Below are 25,612 nucleotides of genomic sequence, written 5' to 3'. Positions count from 1 at the left end.
TGTTTTTTGTTATTGTTGTGTTATCTAACTGACCTGTGAAGCAGCAGTTTTTCTTTTATGATCTCTTAATTCATGCTCACCATTGCAGTTGTGTATATTGGTATTTCATTTTGTAGACGTTGTAGGCGCAGGAGTGGCTGTGTGGTAAGTAGCTTGCTTACGAACCACATGGTTCCGGGTTCAGTCCCACCGCATGGCACCTTGGGCAAGTGTCTTCTACTATAGCCTCAGGCCGACCAAAGCTGTGTGAGTGGATTTGGTAGATGGAAACTGAAAGAAGCCTGTTGTATATATATATATGGTTCAATCTTATTTGCCAGATATCAGCTGGAATCTAATAAATTTGTTTTTGTTCTTTTCTGGAATGAAACTTATCTCTTGAGAAGTTTTAATATTACATGAATATTTAAATTTTGTCCATTTCTCTTCAGTTTCCCAGCGGAGTGTTGTGGTTAAGACAGTATCTTCTATTAGATATTGTTCAGTAAACGGTAACGAATTCCCACTGGGAACTGACTTCACTTTTACCGATGGCTGTTTCCGCTATCAGTGTGAATGCTATCACAATGGCTCGTGGCAGTGTCCTGGAGACGATGCTGAATATGTCTGTGGAGACCAGTCAGAAAAAGAGAAAAAGAAAGGTAAATTATTTTGATTTATATTACAAACTTAACTGATGGAGTTTAAAGATGGAAGCATTTGGGACCTGTAAATCATTGACCCTTTTCTTTAAACATTCAAAATGTGAAACAAAGGACATGCGACAATGATCTGATAAATTTATTCATTCTAATTAAACTTGTAGTAAGATTTCTTTTACATTTATTTCCCAGAGAATAAAGTTGAGATGTATTTAATCATCATCATCATCATCATCATCATTGTTTAATGTCCACCTTCAATGCTAGCATGTTTGGTACAGTTTCACAAGAGCCAACCAGGCAGAAGCCTGCACCTGACTTCTGTGACCATATTTTATAAACTAAGGTGGTGATGTGACAGAATCGTTAACAAGCCAGGTAAAATGATAAACAACATTTCACCTGTCTTATCATTTCAAGTTGAAATTCTGCTGAGGTCAACTTTGCCTTTCATTCTCTAAGGGTCAATAAAACAAGTACCAGTTGATATCTGGGGTCAATACAATTGACCTCGCCCCTGCCCTGAAATAGCTGGCCTTGTGCCAAAATTTGAAACCAATGTTTATTTTATGAACTAATAAAATGTCCTCCGTCAAAATCTCTTGTTTCGATCCCCCACCCTGTCTCACCAACGCACAAAATTGTAATCATTTGTTTTTTTTGTGTTTTTGATTTTTTTTTTTAACAGCTTCAAGCATCAACTTCCATGTGATTGTCAGTGACGAGATGAGGAACTGCGAAGTGAATGGAGAAAGTTATTCACTCGGCCGAGCATTTACTTTCAGAATTGGTTGCTTCGAATTCAACTGCTTCTGTAACACCGATGGCTCTTGGGAATGTCTCGCTGAAGGAATTGCATACATCTGTGACCGTCACGGACGAGAACGGTCACACCATTCAAGCAAATGGCAACAAGGTGAGAGTTCAAGATATAAATACTCTGCTATGTAGGTGTGTGTGCACAGGTGTGCATGTGTATGTGATTACCACTGGGTTATATAAATCCATATATTGCACATTAAACATATATATATATATATATATATATATATATATATATATATATATATATATATAATTATTTGAGGGAATATTATTCCTAACTTACAGGGAAAAATTCAATTTAGAAATACTAAGTCAAATTTCACAAAATATAATATATATACAAAAATTAGAAAAAAACACCTTTTATCAATTCAAAATGAACAATTTTTTTGCAATTTACTTAATCATTGGTATGTCATTGCTATTTTGTTTTTAATATTTCTAATATTTCTATTATATGTAATTTTCCAGATGGTGTAATTTAATTGTTCATTTTGGATTGATAAAAGGTGTTTTTTTTTCTAATTTATATATATATATATATATATATATATATATATATATATATATATATATATATATAGTGCATAGCCCAGTGGTTAGAGTGTATATATATATATATATCAAAATATATCAATATATATAAAATCAAATAGATGAACATCAATGGAATTTGTATCTTTGTGGCACGTGGCACATAAGAAAACCATCCGAACGTGGCCGTAGCCAGTACCGCATCGACTGGCCTCCGTGCTGTGGGCACGTAACAAGCACCATCCGATCGTGGCCGTTTGCCAGCCTCATAAAAACACCATCCGAGCGTGGCCGTCTGCCAGCCTCGTCTGGCACCTGTGTCGGTGGACATAAAAACACCATCCGAGCGTGGCCGTCTGCCAGCCTCGTCTGGCACCTGTGTCGGTGGCACATAAAAACACCATCCGAGCGTGGCCGTCTGCCAGCCTCGTCTGGCACCTGTGTCGGTGGCACATAAAAACACCATCCGAGCGTGGCCGTCTGCCAGCCTCGTCTGGCACCTGTGTCGGTGCACATAAAAACACCATCCGAGCGTGGCCGTTTGCCAGCCTCGTCTGGCACCTGTGTCGGTGGCACATAAAATCACCCACTACACTCTCGGAGTGGTTGGCGTTAGGAAGGGCATCCAGCTGTAGAAACACTGCCAGATCTGACTGGACTGGTGCAGCTTTCGGGCTCCCCAGACCCCAGTTGAACCGTCCAACCCATGCTAGCATGGAAAGCGGATGTTAATTGATGATGATGATGATGATGATGATATATATAGTACATAGCCCAGTGGTTAGAGTGTTGGGCTCACAGTCATGAGGAAGTGAGTTCGATTCTCAAACCGGGTAGTGTGTTGTGTTCTTGAGCAAGACACTTTATTTCTCATTGGTCCAGTTCACTCAGCTGTGGAAATGAGTTGTGATGTCACCGGTGCCAAAGCTGTATCGGCCCCTTTGCCTTTCCCTTAGATAACATTGGTGGCTTGGAGAGAGGAGGCTGGTATGCATGGGTGATTGCTGGTCTTCCATAAACAACCTTGGCCAGGGAAACTTTCTATGTGCAACCCCATGGTCATTCGTGACTGGAGGGAGTGGGGGGTCTCTCATATGTATATATATATATGTATATAAATGTGTGTATGTATATATATATATATATATATATATATATATATACATATATATGATGGGGTACAGAAAAATTGCTGGCTTTAAGGGTTTTGTGAAAGGCCTGGTTGGAAGCCTAACCTTCTGCGTTCTTTTAAAAAACACTGAAGGACTTCTGCAATAAATGTCTGAATCTGAAAGGGGAATATTAAAAATAATAATAATGATGATAATGATAATAATGATGATGATGATAATAATAATAATATAATAATAATAATGATAATGCTATTGGGTATAGTGCTCAGGTGTGCTACAACATTGAATAAGATCATAATTAACTGACTCTCCTGTATTTTATTTTACTCAAAGACAGGAACCTTCCGGCAACCCCTTCATATAATGTATTTCTCACAAGAAAAGCATTTCTGTACTTAACGCACAGTAATGAGTGCACTATTTTCTGTTCTCTGCACTGAATTCTCAAATTCACATTGAGCTCTTTATATCACCAGTATTTCTTACATAAAGAATATCACCAATGCGTTGGTGCGCGATATAAAATCATCAAGCATGTCCACCCCATGATGTTAGAAAAGGCTGAAGTAACTCTGACCTCTCTGATAGATTCTCCTTAAATGTAACTCTCTTTTAACAAAGTTAAATTTATTTCTTGGAAAGTTTTAATATTACACGGATATTTAGAATTTCTTGCATTTCTCTTTAGTTTTCCAAAGGAGTGTTGTGGTTAGAACAGCTGCTTCCATCCGGCATTGTTCAGTAAACGGTAAAGAATTTGCGCTGGGAGAAGACTTCACTTTTACCGATGGCTGTTTCCGCTATCAGTGTGAATGCTACCGCAATGGCTCGTGGCAGTGTCCTGGAGACGATGCTAAATATATCTGTGGAGACCAGTCAGAAAAAGAGAAAAAGAAAGGTAGGTTGTTGTCACTCTTTCACTCTCTTTTTGATTTGTTTCAAGAATTCTATACTTCTTACAAGATACAGGTATAAATATATACACACTCACATTATCTATATATATATCTATATATATATATTTATATATTTATATCTATATATATATATATAAATTTAAATTTAAAATAATAAGGGTGGTAAGTTGAATATTAATTTGATTAATATCAATTTAAAACCCGTGGTCTAGCATATTTAAAAATCTGAAATTTCAGAAAAAATGATAATACATACATATAAAAGGGATGACCTGTAAGTGGACATCCATTATGCTAGAAGAAGATCCGCTATGGTCTTACCACTAAGAAAAGAATGTTCTCAAGAAATATATAAATTTCCTTGAGAACATTCCCTTCTTAGTGGTAAGACCATAGCGGATCTTCTTCTAGCATAATGGATGTCCACTTACAGGTCATCCCTTTTATATATATATAGTAAATATAAAAAAAACAAAGAACAAACACAAGAAAAAAAGACAACAAGAGGATGCGGTACATGCAAAGTGTTAGCAGATGCTCAAGGAAGGAAAGAAAGGTAGTTTTACGTTTCAAGCAAAGCTCTTCTTCAGAAACAGGAGAGAGAGGAAAGTCCAAGAGAAAAGGAAGATGGAGGAAAAAAATCGCCAACGATTCACAGGTGCTTACATATATATATATATATATATATATATATATATATATATATAATATATATATATATATACACCACCTGTCTTCGTCTTTTGTTTTTTTCGTAAATGTTAATTTTATTTAGTTTTTAGAATTTTCTTTCATATTGATTTCAAATTTTGGCACAAGGCCAGCAAGTTTAGGAAAGGGATTAAATCGATTACATTGACACCCCACCCCTCCAATGATTAACTGATATTTATTTTACTTATTTTATTGACCCTGAAAGGATGAAAGGCAAAGCAACCCTGCAAAGAATTATGCAAACTGGCTCCTGTGCTGGTGGCTCGTAAAAAGCACCATTCAAGCATGGTCGATGCCTGTGCCGCCTGACTGACTCTCATGCTTGTGGTATGTAAAAAGCACCATTTGAGCGTGGTCAATGCTTGTGCCACCTGACTGGCCCCCGTGCCGGTGGCATGTAAAAAGCACCCACTACACCCTTGGAGTGGTTGGCATTAGGAAAGGCATCCAGCTGTAGAAACTTAGCCAGATCAGATTGGAGCCTGGTGCAGCCTCCTGGTTTGCCAGTCCCCAGTCAAACCATCCGACCCATGCCAGCATGGAAAGCGGAGGTTAAACGATGATGATGACAATGATGATGCTTCTTCCTCTTGACAAACCAATAAGATAGAATTCTGTCCTTTATAAAAGATCAAACTGAGTCTTACTCCCAAACGCGTTCTTACTTTAATAATAGAAGTTCAAAATGGAAGAAGAATAAACCAAGAACAGGGCATAAAACAATCTAAAGACTTTGACTATATTGTGTGACAGCGTTTATGAATTTTAATTTCCATGAAATATTGTCAAAAAAGAAAGCTTTTTTTTTCTGTAAATCGTTTTCCTGACATGTTGCAAAACTTTAAAGACAAATCACTAAAAACATGTAAATTGATTTTTTTTTTGTTTCTTGTCCAAAGCATCAACTCGAACCACATATATTGTGGTCAGCGATGACCCAATGGCGTGTGTGGTAGAAGGGAAGAGATACGTGCTTGGTCGCCCTTTCAGCTTTGAACGTGGTTGCTTCGAATACAACTGTGACTGTAATAGGGACGGATCGTGGGAATGCTCTTCGCAAAAGAGCGAATATATTTGTGATCATGATGGAAATCGCAAACAAGAACATACAACAGGTAAAATAAAATATCGTTAAACCTCGTTAATTTTTCTTGATTTGTTTTAAATGACTTGTGTCTTCTGATCCTTATGAAGACATTGCCAGTGGCACGTAAAAAGCACCAACTGATCATGGCTGTTGCCAGCCACCCCTGGCACCTGTGCCGGTGGCACCTAAAAGAGCACCATCCGTACGTGGCTGATGCCAGCTCCGCCTTGATTGGCTTCTGTGCCAGTGGCACGTAAAAAGCACCAACCAATCATGGTCGTTGCCAGCCTCCCCTGGCACCTGATAAAGCACCATCCGTACATGGCTGATGCCAGCACCGCCTTAACTGGCTTCCATGCCAGTGGCACGTAAAAAGCACCAACTGATCATGGCTGTTGTCAGCCTCCCCTGGAACCTGTGCCGGTGGCACGTAAAAAGCACCCACTACACTCACGGAGTGGTTGGCGTTAGGAAGGGCATCCAGCTGTAGAAACACTGACAGATCAGACTGGAGCCTGGTGCAGCCTCCTGGCTTCCCAGACCCCTCTCTCTCTCTCTCTCTCTCTTTTCCCTCTGACTAGGTAACCAAGTATCACCTTTACATCAGCCTACCTGTTTCTGTCCACTTTCTTGTACCTCTCTCTCTCTCTCTCTCTCTCTGCTTCTCTCTTCCTCTCACTCTCTTTCTCTTCCCCTCTCTTCTCTCTTTCTCTCGCTGGGTACCTATGTACCTCCTGTCACGCTCTCACCTTTCATCCACTGACACAAGTTCCCTTCCTCCAGTGGCCCCGACCCTCTCAAAATTCCTTGTCTTACAAGTTACTCGGTGATCCTGCCAGTGCTGGTGTCACATAAAAAGCAACCAGTCTACACTGTAGAATGGTTGGCATTTGGAAAGGCATCCAGCTGTAAAAATCATGCCAAAACTGACCTCACCTGTGCTAGTGCCACATAAAAAGCACTGAGTCCACTCTGCGGAGTGGTTGGTGTCAGGAAGGGCATCCAGGTGTAAAGACCATGCCAAAACAGACACAGTGGCCTGGGGTAGTCTTCTACCTGGCCGGCTCCTATCAACCGTCCTACCCATGCATGCACGGAAGATGGACGTTAAATGATGACGATGAGGATGAGCGGCTTTCGTTGGTTCCAGCTAAGGAGAAACTGGTGGGAGGAGTGTGTGTGTGTGTACTTTGTAGGTTGAGTATGTTTTTGTGGTTTCTGTATATGTAAATACGTGTGTGTGTGTGTGTGGTGTGTGTGTATGTGTGTGTATGTGTGTGTGTGTGTGTGTATGTGTGTGTGTGTATGTGTGTGTGTGTATGTGTGTGTGTGTATGTGTGTGTGTGTGTATGTGTGTGTATGTGTGTGTGTATGTGTGTGTGTGTATGTGTGTGTGTGTGTGTGCGTGGTGTGTGTGTGTGTATGTGTGTGTGTGTGTATGTGTGTATGTGTGTGTGTATGTGTGTGTGTTGTGTGGTATGTGTGTGTGTGTGTGTGTATGTGTGTGTGTGTGTATGTGTGTGTGTGTATGTGTGTGTGTGTGTATGTGTGTGTGTGTATGTGTGTGTGTGTATGTGTGTGTGTATGTGTGTGTATGTTGTGTGTGTGTGTATGTGTGTGTGTTGTGTGTGTGTATGTGTGTGTGTGTATGTGTGTATGTGTGTGTATGTGTGTGTGTGTATGTGTGTGTATGTGTTGTGTGTGTGTGTGTGTGGTGTGTGTGTGTGTGTGTTGTGTGTGTGTGGTGTGTGTGTGTGTGTGTGTGTGTATTATTTCGTTAAATTTGTTTCATTTCCAATCCTATGGTTTCCATTTCAGAATGTCACGACTGCGTTGTAAGAGGGAAAATAATCTCAAGTGGAAGACGCTTTAGTTTTGAAGACGGTTGCTTAGAATTCCACTGTCATTGTAGATGTGATGGTTCTTACTACTGCCCTGCATCCCAAACAGTTTCCAAGTGTTCGACCTGTCAAAACTGTACGGTCGATGGTATGAAGTATGCTGGTGGCATTGGTTTTAAACGCCGCATCGACTGTGAAGCCATAAGCTGCTTTTGTCATTGCAATGGAACATATATCTGCTATCCAGAACAGACCATGCAGTTACCCTGTAACACAGACATTGCCCATACAGGAACTCCAAAACCTACACAATCAGTTCCTTATACATTGTCAGGCACACTGAAACCTATAAAAGGTCCTGACCATCCTGTTGTTGGCGGAATTTCTCAGAGTTACGTCTCACCAACTCCCCCTTCGTTGGGGACAGTCTCTCCTCCGCACAAGGAAGCAAACAAAGTGGACCTGAGTCTCATTAACGAAACTGAGGTTCATCATGATATCGAAGTCAAAGCTGATTCGTCGATCGCTATACAAGGGGCACGTTTAGTCCACAGCAAGAATGAAACTCAACTAAAGTTTGGAAATGGGACATTTTCTATTCATAGAACGATTTCAACCTCGGATAATGATACAGTTTTAACAGCCAACTCTGACACTTGCCAAATATGCCATGTTTATAGTAAGGTCCACAGAGGTAACACACAATTCCGTTTCATTGAAGGATGCTATGAATATCTTTGCAATTGTTATTGTGATGGCAGCTGGACCTGTCCAGATAATCTGAGTGTTAATACCTGCAAGAAGAAGAAGCTGACTTGCGTCGTTGATGGACGTAGCTATAGATTAAACACAACATTTATCAAGCAAATCGACTCCTGTACTGAACAAACCTGCAACTGCAATATTGATGGCAGCTTCCATTGCTTGGAAGACTCTGTGGTAGATGTTTGCAGGCAAGCACCAGCTTGCCGCTTGTGCAGTGTTCGAGGGAAAATCATTCAACCTAAAACTAATTTCCAACTAAGAGAAGGTTGTTTTAAATATAAATGCCAATGTAACTGTGATGGTGGCTGGAATTGTCCAAAAGAGACGGCAGTAAATCTTTGTAAAAGAAATAATAAGTGCATCCGATGCAATGCCTATGGCACCACAGCGGCACCGAACAGCAACTTTGAGTTAGAAAAAGACTGTATTAGGTATCAATGTCGATGCAACTGCGATGGCAGCTGGAATTGTCCAGGTGAAACAGCCGTTAGGATTTGCGGAAATAAGTGTATCAGATGCAATGCCAAAGGCACAATCGCAGAACCAGATTCTGATTTTATTTTGCGACAGGATTGCATCAAATATCAGTGTAGATGCAACTGTGATGGAAGCTGGAATTGTCCAGGAGAGAAAGCCTTAAATGTATGCAACATGGATGAAAGAACTGGTTGCTATTATTGTGATGTAAAAGGAGACAGAAAAAATGGTAATTCTCGATTTGAACTGAAAGAAGGTTGCTATAGATACCAATGCAGATGTAATTGCGATGGAAGTTGGAACTGCCCGGCTGAAACCGCAGTTAACGAGTGTCCTGCCAAATGTCATCAATGCGATGTGCGTGGAGCTAAGCACGAACCAAACACACGATTCTCTCTACAAGACGGCTGTATTAAATATGATTGCATCTGTAATTGTGATGGAGGTTGGAGGTGTCCGACTGGGGTTGACACATGTAATACCGATCCAGAAACCGGCTGCCATTATTGTGACGTAAGAGGAGAAAAGAAAAAAGGGCACACCCGTTTTGAACTGGAGGAAAATTGTTATAAATTCCAATGCGCATGCAATTGTGATGGTAGCTGGAAATGTCCGGCAGCAACCGCTATAAATATATGCCAACAAAACAAGACGACATGCATAAATTGCGTAATATCTGGAAAAAGTTATCAAAGCAACATTGCATTCACCCGCGATGTAGATTGCTATAGATATCGATGTTTTTGTAACTGTGATGGAAGCTGGAACTGCCCTGCGGAAAGTGCAGAGTTTATTTGTAATGAACCTTCGAGAGGAAATTGTCGACAATGTAATGCAAAGGGTAAGGTTTATGCAGGAAATACAGAATTTCAACATGAAGAAAATTGCTATAGATACAAATGTACATGCAACTGCGATGGAAGCTGGAATTGTCCTGCTGAAAATGCAAAATATATTTGTGGTGCCAGCACTGGAAATTGCAAACAATGTGATGCAAAGGGTAAGGTTTATGCAGGAAATACAGAATTTCAACATGAAGAAAATTGCTATAGATACAAATGTAAATGCAACTGCGATGGGAGCTGGAATTGTCCTGCTGAAAATGCAAAATATATTTGTGGTGCCAGCACTGGAAATTGCAAACAATGTGATGCAAAGGGTAAGGTTTATGCAGGAAATTCAGAATTTCAACATGAAGAAAATTGCTATAGATACAAATGTAAATGCAACTGCGATGGGAGCTGGAATTGTCCTGCTGAAAATGCAAAATATATTTGTGGTGCCAGCACTGGAAATTGCAAACAATGTGATGCAAAGGGTAAGGTTTATGCAGGAAATACAGAATTTCAACATGAAGAAAATTGCTATAGATACAAATGTAAATGCAACTGCGATGGAAGCTGGAATTGTCCTGCTGAAAATGCAAAATATATTTGTGGTGCCAGCACTGGAAATTGCAAACAATGTGATGTAAAAGGCAAGGTTTATGCAGGAAATTCAGAATTTCAATACGAAGAAAATTGCTATAGATACGATTGTAAATGCAACTGTGATGGAAGCTGGAATTGTCCTGCTGAAAATGCAAAATATATTTGTGGTGCCAGCACTGGAAATTGCAAACAATGTGATGCAAAGGGTAAGGTTTATGCAGGAAATTCAGAATTTCAACATGAAGAAAATTGCTATAGATACGATTGTAAATGCAACTGTGATGGAAGCTGGAATTGTCCTGCTGAAAATGCAAAATATATTTGTGGTGCCAGCACTGGAAATTGCAAACAATGTGATGCAAAGGGTAAGGTTTATGCAGGAAATTCAGAATTTCAACATGAAGAAAATTGCTATAGATACGATTGTAAATGCAACTGTGATGGAAGCTGGAATTGTCCTGCCGAAAATGCAAAATATATTTGTGGTGCCAGCACTGGAAATTGCCAACAATGTGATGCAAAGGGTAAAATCATTAAAGGAAATACAGAATTTCAACATGAAGAAAATTGTTATAGATATCAATGTAAATGCAATTGTGATGGAAGCTGGAATTGTCCCGCCCATAATGCAAAATATATTTGTGGTGAACAAAGAGAAAATTGCAAACAATGTAATGCAAAGGGTAGGATTTATGCAGGAAATACCGAATTTCATCATGAAGAAAATTGTTATAGATACAGATGTAAATGCAACTGTGATGGAAGCTGGAATTGTCCTGCTGAAAATGCAGAATATATTTGTGGTGCCAGCACAGGAAATTGCCAACAATGTGATGCAAAGGGTAAAATCGTTGAAGGAAATACAGAATTTCAACACGAAGAAAATTGCTATAGATACAAATGTAAATGCAACTGTGATGGAAGCTGGAATTGTCCTTCCCATAATGCAGAATATATCTGTGGTGACTCCTCAATTCCTCAATCTGACAGATCTTGTGCAACATGTAGATTAGGGAATGAAGTACATCAAGAAAACACAGCCGTCATAGTTAATAACTTCTGCTATCATTATTTGTGCCACTGTCTCTGCAATGGAACTTGGAATTGTCCAAATGACAAAATCATAAACCGCTGTTCATCTGTAAATCAATATCCCTGCCCTGGTGAAAAGAAAAAGTGCTTAGCTAATAGAGTGGAATATTCTCCGGGCATTAGCTTCTATCAGGAAGATAACTGTGAAAAACATTTGTGTACATGTCAATGCAACGGAAGTATAAACTGCTTTCAAAGAACGGCAATGCCTAACTGCACAGTTAATAAGTCACCTCAATGCAAGGATTGTATCAAACAAGGTAAGTTCTATAGAGGAAACTCTATGTTCCATTACCAATATGGCTGTTTCAAATACACGTGCTCTTGTGGTTGCGATGGCGAAATAGTGTGCCCCAGAGATAAAAGGGTTGATATTTGCGCTGCGAATAGAGATGCTCCAACCCAATCCCCAAGCTGTAGGGATTGTAGAGTAAACAATGAAACGTATAAAGGAAATACAAGATTTACTTATCAGCGCCATTGCATGCGCTATCAGTGCACGTGTTCGTGCGATGGAAAATGGCAATGTCCGACAGAGACTGCAGTAGATACATGTAATAATCAAACACAGGTTACTGTAGCACCGCTAAATAATACCAATTGCCGGAGCTGCTTTATCAAGCATAATTCTTACAAGGGAAATACAGTTTTTTTCCTAAATAACGCCTGCTATCGCTACCGCTGTAAATGTAGTTGTGACGGTAGCTGGGAATGTCCAACTGGAACGGCTGTTGACATTTGTCATGGATTACAAGGTCAGTCTGATAGAAAATGTACCAACTGTAATGTTAGAGGTCAGTTGTATAAGGGAGGTGAGGAATTTGATTTATTAGAGGCCTGCTTCAAATTCAAGTGCTCTTGTGATTGTGAGGGGAATTGGAAATGTCCGTCTCAGCAGCCTGAAAACGTATGCAATCAAGAAGAACCATTACGCGAAACCTGTCTGCAATGTGAAGTAAAAGGCAAAAAATATCCAGGTAACCAATGGTTCACTTATAAGCAGGGATGTCGGCGCTTCCAGTGCAAATGCCGTTGCAATAGTAACTGGCATTGTCCCAAGCACCTAACGGCTAACGTTTGCAGTGTAGTTAAAGATAAAGTGAAGTCTGATGGTACCTGCAGAAGCTGCATTGTGCGAGGAAATAAATACGCTGGAGATAGTTTCTTCTCTTTCGATCGAAATTGTTTGCGCTTCCGCTGTTCATGCAATTGTGACGGCACGTGGAACTGTCTTGCCGGGCCTGCCATTCATATTTGCACAAGAAGGCGTTTAATTGGTTTCTGCAAAAAATGTTACCTTGGAGAAAAAGTTATTGAGGGCAACTCAACTTTTGAATATGATTTCGGTTGTACTAGGTATCAATGTAAGTGTTTCTGTGATGGTAAATTTTTCTGCCCTGGAGATAGAACGCAACCAATATGTGGTAACGATTCTCTTCCAGACACCGGTGTTGAAAGTACAAAACCTTCAAATGTTTGCCAAAATTGCACCTTAAATGATAAATCTTTTCTTGGCAATAGTAATTTCCGCTATACCCTCAACTGCTTTCAGTATGAATGTACCTGCGGTTGTGATGGAACCTGGGCGTGTCCCCCTGAAAGATCTATAAACATCTGTGCCAAAAGCAAGCTAACAGATTGCAACCAATGTATCATAAATGGGTACCATTATAAGGGTAACAGCCAGTTTAGCCGTCAAGTTGACTGTTTTGAATACACCTGTACATGTTACTGCAATGGGTCGTGGGTGTGCCCCGCTGAAAAGGCACGCTACATCTGCGGAGACCAATGCCAAAGCTGTTTAGTGAATGGTAATGTCTATCGGGGAGAAAGTTCAAATGTCATTCAGAAAGGATGTAAGAAAATGGAATGTTTTTGCTCATGCAATGGTTCCTGGTCCTGTGAAGTTCTAAGCGACACATGCATCCCCCCATCTAGTGTACGGGTGCCGCAGGGAAGATGTAGACCCTGTTCACTGCACGGAAAAATTTACGAAGGAAACACTTGGTTTAGTAGAATTGAAGGCTGTTTGGAAAAAAGTTGTAAGTGCAACTGCAACGGACGCTGGACTTGCGAAAATAATAACGTTAAAAACCTGTGTAATAGTAATTCTACAACAGAATCTCCTTCTCCTTCTTCTCATCCTCCTCATCCTCCTCCTTCCACAACAGTTTTAACCAAGACTTATGATGCACGCTTTATAGGTAAGTCTTTCCTCATGTATTGCCTCACATATTATTATTGTTACTACTACTATTATTATTATTATTATTATTATTATTATTATTATTATTATTATTATTATTATTATTATTATCATTATTATTTTTTTTTTCTTCTTTCAAATTTGCTTCCATTTCTTGCCGAGTGTCTTCCTGACTCCTAGGGCAAAGAAACTCATAGTATACATTGGTAGGCCATTAAACTAAACTCAATAGTTCGTTCATTTTTTTTTAAGTTAAATTAAAATACATGGGTAGTAATAGTTTATTATTATTATTATTATTATTATTATTATTATTATTATTATTATTATTATTATTATTACTGAGTGAGAGAGCAGTGCTTACCATCAAAGTGAATCGGGGGGTAAAATATACGAAGCCCAGTATACCCATCATGACTACCCGTCTGATAAAGGTACACCAGGCACATGCATCACAACCATATGTGCGCGACATGGTTATCTCATATCAAGATAAACAGCACATGACCTTGCAGGTGGGGCCCAGTTAGAATTTTCTTCAGGTTGAGTAGCCCATCCCGCTCAAAAGGTCCCTGAATAAGGGTTGTTTAAGGATGTTGAACGAATTATTCAAACCCCAAAGAATCCCTCTCAACACATGGCTATGATGCTCCCCCACTACTTCTGCTCATGATCAGAGATGCACATATCGTCAGTCACTAAGGGACATGCTCAACTAGTTATGGTCAAACAACTGATAAGCAAAATCTGTGGTGTTGAGCAGAATGTTTGCTGTAGCCCATCTTTTATACCAAGACAAAATAATGTACATGATAACACTTCCAATCAGTAAGATCAGAAGCCATGAGAGCCACTGCCTGGTATTGCATCAGGGCATTTATTATTATTATTATTATATATTATTATTATTATATTATTATTATTACTGAGTGAGAGAGCAGTGCTTACCATCAAAGTGAATCGGGGGGTAAAATATACGAAGCCCAGTATACCCATCATGACTACCCGTCTGATAAAGGTACACCAGGCACATGCATCACAACCATATGTGCGCGACATGGTTATCTCATATCAAGATAAACAGCACATGACCTTGCAGGTGGGGCCCAGTTAGAATTTTCTTCAGGTTGAGTAGCCCATCCCGCTCAAAAGGTCCCTGAATAAGGGTTGTTTAAGGATGTTGAACGAATTATTCAAACCCCAAAGAATCCCTCTCAACACATGGCTATGATGCTCCCCCACTACTTCTGCTCATGATCAGAGATGCACATATCGTCAGTCACTAAGGGACATGCTCAACTAGTTATGGTCAAACAACTGATAAGCAAAATCTGTGGTGTTGAGCAGAATGTTTGCTGTAGCCCATCTTTTATACCAAGACAAAATAATGTACATGATAACACTTCCAATCAGTTAAGATCAGAAGCCATGAGAGCCACTGCCTGGTATTGCATCAGGGCATTTATTATTATTATTATTATTATTATTATTATTATTTATTATTATTATTATTATTATTCATAAGGTGGTGAGCTGGGAGAGTTGTTAATGCACTGGACAAAATGCTCAGCAGTATTTCGTAAAGGTGGTGAGCTGGCAGAAACGTTAGCACGCCGGGCGAAATGCATAGCCGTATTTCATCCACCGTTACGTTCTGAGTTCAAATTGCGCCGAAGTCAACTTTACCTTTCATCCTTTCGGGGTCGATTAAATAAGAACTGAGGTCAATATAATCGACTTAATCCATTTGTCTGTCCTTGATTGTCCCCTCTTATGTTTAGCCCCTTGTGGGTAATAAAGAAATCAGTATTTCACCCATCACTATGTTCTGAGTACAAATTCCACCAAGGTTGACTTTACCTTTCATCCTTTCAGGGTCGATAAATTAAGTACTAGTGAAACACTGGAGTGGATGTAATCAACTCATCCCCTCCCCTAAAATTGCTGCCCTTGTAGCAAAATTTGAAACCATTGTTATTATTATTATTGAGTGAGAGAGCAGTTCATGCCATCAAAGTGACACTGGGGTAAAATATACGAAGCCCAATATACCCATCATGACTACCTGTCTGATAAGGGCACACCAGGCACATGCATCACAACCATATGTGCGTGGCATGGTGATCTCATATCAAGATAAACTGCACATGACCTTGCAGGTGGGGCCCAGTTAGAATTTTCTTCAGGTTGAGTAGCCCATCCCGCTCAAACGGTCCCTAAATAAGGGTTGTTTAAGGATGTTGAAAAACCCACCCATGTCTCCAGAGGTGAATTATTCAAACCCCAAAGAATCCCTCTCAACACATGGCTATGATGCTCCCCCACTACTTCTGCTTGTGATTAGAGATGCACATATCATCAGCCACTAAGGGACATGCTCAACTGGTTAAGGTCAAATAACTGACAAGCAAATCTGTGGTATTGAGCAGAATATTTGCTGTAGCCCATCTTTTATACCAAGACAAAACAATGTACATGATAACACTTCCAATCAGTTAAGATGAGAAGCCATGAGAGCCACTGTCTGGTACTGCATCAGGGCATTTATTATTATTATTATTATTATTATTTATAAGGTGGTGAGCTGGAAGAGTTGTTAATGCACTGGACAAAATGCTTAGCTGTATTTCGTAAAGGCAGCGAGCTGACAGAAACGTTAGCATGTCGGGCAAAATGCGTAGCCGTATTTCATCCGCCGTTACGTTCTGAGTTCAAATTGCGCCGAAGTCAACTTTGCCTTTCATCCTTTCGGGGTCGATTAAATAAGAACCAGTTACGCACTGGGGTCAATATAATAGACTTAATCCATTTGTCTGTCCTTGTTTGCCCCCTCTTATGTTTAGCCCCTTGTGAGTAGTAAAGAAATAGGTATTTCGCCCATCACTATGTTCTGAGTACAAATTCCACCAAGTTTGACTTTACCTTTCATCCTTTCGGGGTCGATAAAATAAGGATCAGTTGAATACTGGAGTCAATGTAATCAACTCATCCCCTCCCCTAAAATTGCTGCCCTTGTGGCAAAATTTGAAGCCATTATTATTATTATTATTATTATTATTATTATTATTATTACTGTTATTATCATCATCTACCTCTTTGTCATGTCCTCTCAATAATATTTATAAAGAAATAACTTTTCTTTGCATTAAATAAAATGTTTATTTAATCCCAGACTTCGATGCCGAAACTGCTTCGTTGTTAAAAATGGTTTAGAGAAAGAGGAATTAATTCTAACTACAAAAAGTCAGACAAAGTTGTAATTCCAAGAACTGACTGTGTGATACGTTTGTTTAGAGAGGCTCCCTCATGTTACGATATTTCAAATCTTCCTGTGATGCTCTAGAAAGTTATATCAATCAGCCCGTCTCCTTTGATTTGTGAATAACATTAAAATTATTGATGTTGTATCCAAGTAGACCACGAAATAGCAAAACAAAACTTCAAGGAATTTGCTTTTTCATGCAAATAAAGACTATTGTTTTCTGCTCTAGGCACAAGGCCCAAAATTTTGGGGGAGGAGGAGGGCCAGTTGATTAGATCAACCCCAGTACTCAACTGGTACTTAATTTATCCGACCCCAAAAGGATGAAAGGCAAAGTTGACCTCAGAAATATTTGAACTCAGAAAGTAAAGACAGACAAACATTTCTGCTACCATTTCTGCCAGCTGACCGCCTTTGAACCTATTCATATTATTTGTGTCATTAATTATCATAGAAATACATTAAACAAAATTGTTTCATTTAATCCTTATTTAATGTGTTCTGCAAGGGTCCTTAGATAGAGATATAAAACAGAAGAAGCAGGATGACACAAAGAAACAAAAAAATTAAAAATATAATTCTTATCAGGATATAAAATCCAAGTTTACGAGGGTGCGTCAAAAAGTAATGCCATTTTGTTTTGGACAGGTATAATTACCAAATTACCAACACAGGAACATGTATCATACATCAAAATGAAGCTGGTCCTCTGTGGATTGCATCCCTACTTCTCAACATAGTCACCGTTTCTCTCAATAGCAATGTTCCACCTTCGAATGAGAGCATGTATCCCTGCCCCGTAGAATTCTGTTGACTGTGCTTTGAGCCACTTCTTCACTACAGTTTTCACTTCCTCGTCAAGCCAAGTGATTCAACAATGTTGTAAGCACTTCCATGGCTCACTTCAAGGTTTTCTGCCAACTCATCAAGAGTTAAGCGCCTGTCTTCTCTGATCAGAGCATCTGCTTTTGCTTCATTGGCAAGATTCACAGAAGCGGACGGACGGACGGCCAGAATGGGGTTTATCGGCTACACTCACAGTTCCCACCTTTTCATCTTTCAGACGATGAACCCACCTGCATACATTGCTATAATCTAAAGTATTGTCCTCAAAGACATTTTGTAATCGTCGGTGAATGTTCACAGGGGTCCCCCCCCCCCACAGTAACAAGAAATTCAATCACTGTTCTTTGTTTTTGAGGTAACTCTAAGGGGAGAGCCATTTTGAAATTTCCTTACCAGTCTAAAAACCTGAAAAGTAAGAAACAAAATATTTCAGAACGTAAATGATAGAATCATTTATAACTGGGAAAATCTTCAGTTATTTTTATCAAAAACTTCAGATGAAATAAAGAAAATGGCATAACTTTTTGACTCACCCTCGTATAAAGTGATGTTATCAAATATATTTAATGAAATATTTAAAATAAAAACTCATAAATCTTACAAGAAAATATCAAAACTTGTTGGTGGAGTGCTGAGGTGTTTATAGCTAATGATGAAACCTTCGTGTTCAGCTAATGTTGCAATAATGATAAACGACACAATTAATTTTGTCTGATTCTGCCTTATTTTCATCTTCTCAAAAATTTTAGCTTTCTCATTTTAAATCACTCACAGAAGAACTTTCGTAGTTTGGACTTTGAGATTTGCAGCTCTTGGTGAATTAATGGGTTAACCCTTTAGTGTTCGCATTATTCTGCCAAAATGAATGCTTTTTTTCATGCACATTGTTTTGAACTAATCATTCATTAATCTTGTACCTATGAGATTCTTATGAGGTAGCTGTTAAATTTTAAGACGATATTGTAGGGTTGGTGTGAGAGACCAGATCTGGCCAGTTTGAACATAAAACAGGCAGAATACTTTTGGCCGGATATGGCCGGTTTAAATGCTAAAGGGTTAAAGGGCTTTAACCCTTTCATTACCAACCCGGCTCTGGCTCTGTAGTACAAATGTCTTGTTTTCATAAGTTTTGCATAAAATATACCACCAAACCTTAGTCACAATTTATGTTCCAAACACAAGCTGAATGATAACTAAGTTATTTTACTAAATTGTTTGTTATATTTAAAATAATTTAAAGAATCACAGAGCCTCTCAAAATAAATACAGTAGCAAAAGGGTTAAGAACTATCTGGGAGATCAGAGAAAGGGGTGGATGGCTAAGTCCATCAAGGAGCGGATGGATAAGTCCACCAAGCAGGCATTCTTGATTTAGTAGAGTAGAAGGTGTAGTAGAGTCAGAGGGTTGTGCTTAGAGGTTAAATAGCCAGGTAAACTAATGGTTGTAAGGTAGTTGTGAGTAGATCTTTCAGCTGAATGACAGTCTCCGAGATGTCAGTGTGTGTGTGTGTGTGTGTGTACCAGTTGGATCCTTCAAATATGAGCCTTATAGTTCTCCGTATGTGAGTGGTACCCTCCTTCCTATGTGAACTACTACAATGACAATTGCATTTCAACATTGCAATGTCACTAGAACTAATTTGTGCAAACCACCCCTGCTGACGCTGTTTCAATCTCTGTACAAATCCAGCTGAAATTTGAATTTTATTTTAATCACTTGATCAAACAGGTACCAGTTACATCCTGGTGTCAAATTCTAATGATAGTTACAGTTTATTTCGTTAAACAAAACTGTCTTCAGCTGTACAGCTTCAGACAAAATGTTTTGTGGAATTTCTTTTGGTGTTTTATGTTCTGTGTTCAAACTCTTTCAAAGCCAACTTTGCCTTTCATAAGCTACAGGGATTAATGGTTCTGACCAAGCCCTTCCCTTTAAAATTGCCTGCCATGTGGAAGAGCTGTGTTAGAATATGCAGTAAAGTCATTGTAATGGTGTTGGAAACCACAGAAGTGAAAGCAGTCATCGGCGGTGGCGGCATCGTCATCGTTTAACGTCCACTTTCCATGCTGGCATGGGTTGGACGATTTGACTGAGGGCTGTCGAACCAGATGGCTGCCCCAGGCTCCAAACTTGATCTGGCAGAGTTTCTACAGCTGGATGCCCTTCCTAACGCCAACCACTCCGAGAGTGTAGTGGGTGCTTTTTACTTGCCACCGGCACAGGGCCAGTCAGGCGGTACTGGAAATGACCTCGCTCGAATCTTTTTACACATGCCACCGGCACAGGTGCCAGTAAGGCGACGCTGGTCAGATCCATTTATTGGTTGGCAGTAAGATCATCCCACTGTCTACCTTTGATAAGGCAGGGTAAGTAATATTCTTCTGTCCATAGCTATTGAGAAAATGGCTGTGTGACGGACAAGGCTGAAAGAATTGAAGACAGACACCTTCCTCCTTAGTGTATCCCTCATCAACTTTTATAAGTTCCATTTTGAAAAGAAAGTGAGGATGGAGAAGAAAATGACCCCCTACCTCACTCCACCCCCATGGAATTTGTCAAAAGGTGGCTGTTTGTGGTGAAAACGGTTAAGGTAAATGGAGCTTCCCTAAATGCAATTATAGGCTGGAGACAACAGTTGGGTAAGAGCTTGTGCCCTTTGTGGTTAGGTTGAACCAAGATTGGTAGGGTTCCTTGATTAGTCCTTGTTGGAGGAGGTAGTTAAATGCTGTCAGCTCCACTCCTCCATGAATTGAAAAGTGCATATCTTCCCATCTCCATCGCTGTTGGGTTAGGGTCAGGGTTTTTTATGCAACCACATCAATATCCCGACATATATATATATATATATTATATATATATATATATATATATATATGATCTGGTTCTTGACTGATGACTGAGGGCTTCGAATGTCCCGTCCTGTGGTTCTTGTGTCGTCTCTGTGGTGTTTCATGTTCTTGTCCATGTCTGTATTTAATTTTACTGTTTACCTATATAATCGAATCGGCGGCTACGTATCCACAATTGTCCTTATACGATAAGTATATTTTTTTTTTTCTCAAGCTTTGATACGACTCTTAATCTGTCTCTTTTTTCCTCTCTCTCCCTCCTCCCTTATCCACTTCCGTTCTTTCCCTCTCCATCCGTCCCCCCCCCCTTTCTACGTTTCTCTATCTCTCTCACCTCCAGCCCCCTCGATCTGTCTCTTTCTTCTCCTCCCTCGTCCACCTTCTCTCCCTTTTCATCTGTCCTTTCTCCTGTCTTTTGTTCTCACGTGACAGCTAGCCGCTGTTGAGCGCTCTTTTCGTTTTCAGCAGCCTCAGAAGCAACGTATTTGTTCGTCTCCCCGTGGCCTTTAGGCACACTTCACAAGCCAGCCCCTACTCAAATCGTCCTGTCGAAAGACCCTTGTCCTACGTCCTGGTTTGTTTTGTTGTTTATTTTTTATTTTACCGTTATTGTTTTTACGTTTTTGTATTCTTATTGGTGTCACGTATTCTGTATTTTTGTTTGTGTACTTCGATCGTTTTCCGTCCTTTCGTTGTATACATTCGAAGCTTTCTTCCAGGGGATCTAATGCGCTTGCTTAGATTTCCCTTGGCGGGCTGGCCATATCGGAGCAATCTCAAGATTAATCAGCCGAAATTGCTAAGATGATCTGGTTCTTGACTGATGACTGAGGGCTTCGAATGTCCCGTCCTGTGGTTCTTGTGTCGTCTCTGTGGTGTTTCATGTTCTTGTCCATGTCTGTATTTAATTTTACTGTTTACCTATATATATATATATATATATATATATAGGAGTGGCTGTGTGGTAAGTAGCTTGTTTACCAACCACATGGTTCCGGGTTCAGTCCCACTGCATGGCACCTTGGGCAAGTGTCTTCTACTATAGCCTCGTGCCGACCAAAGCCTTGTGAGTGGATTTGGTAGACGGAAACTGAAAGAATCCTGTCGTATATATGTATATATGTATATATATATGCGTGTATGTGTTTGTGTGTCTGTGTTTGTCCCCCTTGCATTGCTTGCCATCCGATGCTGGTGTGTTTATGTCCCCGTTACTTAGCGGTTCGGCAAAAGAGACCGATAGAATAAGTACTATACTTACAAAAGAATAAGTCCTGGGGGTCGAGTTGCTCGATTAAAGGTGGTGCTCCAGCATGGCCGCAGTCAAATGACTGAAACAAGTAAAAAGAGAAAAAGAGATACCGGTAATGACATTCAGTTATTGATTTGATCTTAGAGAAATAATTTTGCTGTGTTTGTGCAATAAATAATTATTGTCATGTTTAGTTACCGTTATTACAATTTAAATCAAAACAAATCTCTTAATTTTTTGTATTATTTTGCCATTCAAGATTTTGATTCAATATTTTTTTTCTTTTTTTTTCTTTCTTTCTATTTGTGCAGGTTGTAAAGTGAATGGCACCATGTATTACACAGAACACTTCAGCTTTATTCATAAATGTGTCTTGTATAATTGTTCATGTAAGAATGGTAAACATACTTGTCCATCTAAGCTAAGCAGTAAGATTTGTTGAGAAAATTGAAAGACCAAAGAAGAAGAAAATGCAAAGAACTTAACAAATACGACTGACTTGGCATAAAGTCGTCAACTGAAAATGTCATTATTTGAAAAATTATGGACAAAATTAGAAAATCACAAAGAAAAATGAAAAGCATTTCATCATTAATCATCCGAAATTGGAAAAAAAAAAAACCAAAACAAAATCAGTTTAAAAAATATAAAATGACGAATATTAATTTGGTTTGAAACATTCCCACGTTTTCAAATGGTAATTAAATAAATAAAATTAAGAAAACATTTCATTGAGTTGTTTTTTTTTTTTCCTGTGGTTGTTGCTGTTTTCAAATATTTAGAAAAACTATTTCTGTTATATTTGAATGTGTGTATGTGTGTGTATATATATATTTATATATATATATATATTTAAGAAGGTGAATGAATTATCCTAGTGTGGATAATTCGGTTAATCGATACCTGAGTAGCAAATTCACGTCAGTAAAACACAGTTGAAGCTACATGCCAAGGGCAGAACCCCATGTTTGTGTGTGGGAATTTGTGTGATTTTTTTATATGAATAAACGAAAAGAATAAAATCTTCGTTCGACTCCATTCTTTTCGTTTATTTATATATATATATATATATATATATATATATATATATCATATTAAATTAGAGATCAAACCACTATTAGGCAAATCAAACAGTGAAATCATAAGCCAATACATAGAAATAAAATTAATTAATAAAATATATAAAAAATATAAAATATAAAATTCCAAATAAAAATATTTAAATTAAAGTTAAGATTTTTAAAATTATTTAAATTAATAATATAAACTTATGAATTTTAAATATATATACATATATTTTATTATTATTTTATTTTTTTATTTATTTTGTTTATTTTTTTTAAAAATTATATAACTATCAAAAAGTATTAAAAGTTTATATAAGATAAAGAGTAAAACCACTATGTATATATATATACATATATATATATATATATAATATATATATATATATATATAATATATATATATATATATATATGTGTGTATGTATGTATTTGCATATGTGTGTGAATATACACATGTTTGTATGTATGTGTATGTATGCATGAGTGTATGTATAAATTCATGTCTAAATCTGTGTCTACATGTGTGTATGTGTTTTTTCTCCATCTTCCCTTCTCTGGATCTTTCCTTTTCCTATGTTTCTGACGAAGAGCTCCGCTCGAAACGTAAAACCCTCCTTCTTCCCTTCCTTCCTGAGCGTCCAATAATACTATATTTGTTCCACGTCCTTGCGTTGTTGTGCTTTCTCTTTGTGTTTTCATGTTTGGATTAACATTATATACATATTTATATATATATATATATATATATATGAATGTATGTGTGCATGCATGAGTATGTGTGTATCTATGTGTATATATATGTGTGTGTGTGTATGTGTGTATGTAAGTACATATGTGTGTGTGTGTGCATCTTTGTGTATACACCTGTGACCTGTGTGTGGTGTTTTATTCAGAACTTCCCTTCCTTTCAGCGAATGGTGAACAGAAACTATAAAGAGAAAACAGAGCTTGACTCAAATGCCTTGCTTGTTTGGTTTCTCGCACTCTTCAGAGACTGACCAGCATAGAATATATGGTAAAAGGTAATGCCACAACAGTAAATTTATATGTACCAGCAGAAGTTAAGACACAAGACCTCTTCCAGCCTAAATGTCTCAATAATTCAATGGGGCTAAACGACTGATACCAATTTCTGAAAGTTTGTGAAGTCTGGCCTCGAATGAGACAGAGATTCAGACAGGACAAAAAGCAACCCCTTTCACTTAAAATAATAGGAATAATCCTAATACTCAGCTGGTCCTTATTTTATGGACCCTAAAGGGATGAATTGCAAAGTCAACCTCGGTGGAATTTGAACTCAGAATGTAAAGATAGACGAAATACCACCTAGTTTTGCTAACGATTCTGCCAGCTCGCCACCTTATCAATAATAGTAATCATAATAAAGAAAAGCACTCAGAGAACGCAAACCTCCACCAAGGCAACACCAGTGTCCTCTGAACGATTAACCAGAGACGATTTTTAAAATGAGTATATCTGAAATAAACTCGATGGCTCTAACAAACAAGAATAGTAAAAATGAACTCGACTGCTCTCAAAAATTAAGTAAAAGAAAAACGGGAAAATAATCCAGAATCCTAGTCTGGTACCCAATCGATCCCAAAATCTAATCAGTTCATACCAGTCACGAGGCCAAACATCCCTGAAAGTTCCATCCAAATCCATCCAGTGGTTCTTGAGATATCTTGTCCACAGACAAATAAACACAACTGAAAATAATATCTCCGCCTTCACTAAGGCAGAGGTAATAAATAAGGTTTGAGCTAAGCCTGTTGTAGAAATAGCATTAAACCTTTAATTATTGAATTAAAGTCGTTTTTGTGCTACATGTGTTATTATCATCATCATAATTTAATGACCCTTTTTCCATGCTTACATGGACTGGACGGTTGAACACAAACTGATGAGCTAGAGGGCTGTGTCAGGCTCCAGTGTCTACTTAGACCTGGTTTCTACAGCAGGACGCCCTTCCTAATGTCAGCCATTTCACAGAGTGGGCTGGATGCTTTTGTCATGACACCAGCACTGTTGAGGTCCCCAATTACCAAAGTATTAAAGAATGTGAAAGTATGATAGAACGAGCACATGCCTTGCTGAAGAGATGAATGCATGGAGAGAGAAAGATGTGAGGTCAAGGTACAAAGTGAAGAGGAACGAGATAACAGGGGCAGAAAAGGTGAGTGCGGTGCACTAGAGTGAAAAGAGTATAGTGGGATTGAGGTAAAAATATTGTCAACACATGACCTGCCGAAATAGATATGGCAATTCAGTGTTTTATACAACTAAAAAGTATTTCATATTGTGATTAGCCGAATCAGAAAAGAATACTGCTTCTACCATAATTGAATTCTGTTTGAAGAAAGCACAAGAATGGCTTAGTTGGGCCTAAGGTAAAAGAAAACCAGAAACAGCTTGCTCTGGTTGCTGTCCAATGTTTACAATGCCAGTATTTGGCTAAGAGGGTCTGTTCTCTGACTGGGACAATAAACCAGTGAAAATGGTGAATGATTAAAACTATTCTTGACAAATATGCATTAATCCATTAATATCATATGGTCAAGTGACCAACCAGGCTGTCGGATGTTGTTACACATCGCTGGTCACAATGCGCTTTTGCATTGTTTTAGCCTTCAAATGACACCACTCTGCTGGGTAGGCAAGCGGGTCAAACAT

The 25,612-nt window shown here is 38.7% G+C and overlaps 1 protein-coding gene across 2 annotated transcripts in view; it reads left to right on the top strand.

Annotated features, from left to right (window-relative positions):
- Positions 1 to 22,598, top strand: part of LOC115222051 — a 67,156-nt gene extending 44,558 nt beyond the window's left edge. The window contains exons 17-22 of one of the 2 annotated variants that reach the window (XM_029792156.2): positions 432 to 641; positions 1,327 to 1,557; positions 3,822 to 4,031; positions 5,664 to 5,879; positions 7,670 to 11,716; positions 22,184 to 22,598. In XM_029792156.2, coding sequence (XP_029648016.2) covers positions 432 to 641; positions 1,327 to 1,557; positions 3,822 to 4,031; positions 5,664 to 5,879; positions 7,670 to 11,716; positions 22,184 to 22,314 — 5,045 coding nt within the window. In that variant the 3' untranslated portion in view covers positions 22,315 to 22,598. The remainder of the gene's footprint in view (positions 1 to 431; positions 642 to 1,326; positions 1,558 to 3,821; positions 4,032 to 5,663; positions 5,880 to 7,669; positions 11,717 to 22,183) is intronic. The other variant, XM_036511301.1, reaches the window with a different exon arrangement.
- Positions 22,599 to 25,612: the final 3,014 nt, after the last annotated feature.

This window comes from Octopus sinensis, linkage group LG19, assembly GCF_006345805.1.
Source record: "Octopus sinensis linkage group LG19, ASM634580v1, whole genome shotgun sequence".
NCBI lineage: Eukaryota > Metazoa > Mollusca > Cephalopoda > Octopoda > Octopodidae > Octopus > Octopus sinensis.
This window is presented reverse-complemented; position numbering and strand designations above follow the sequence as displayed.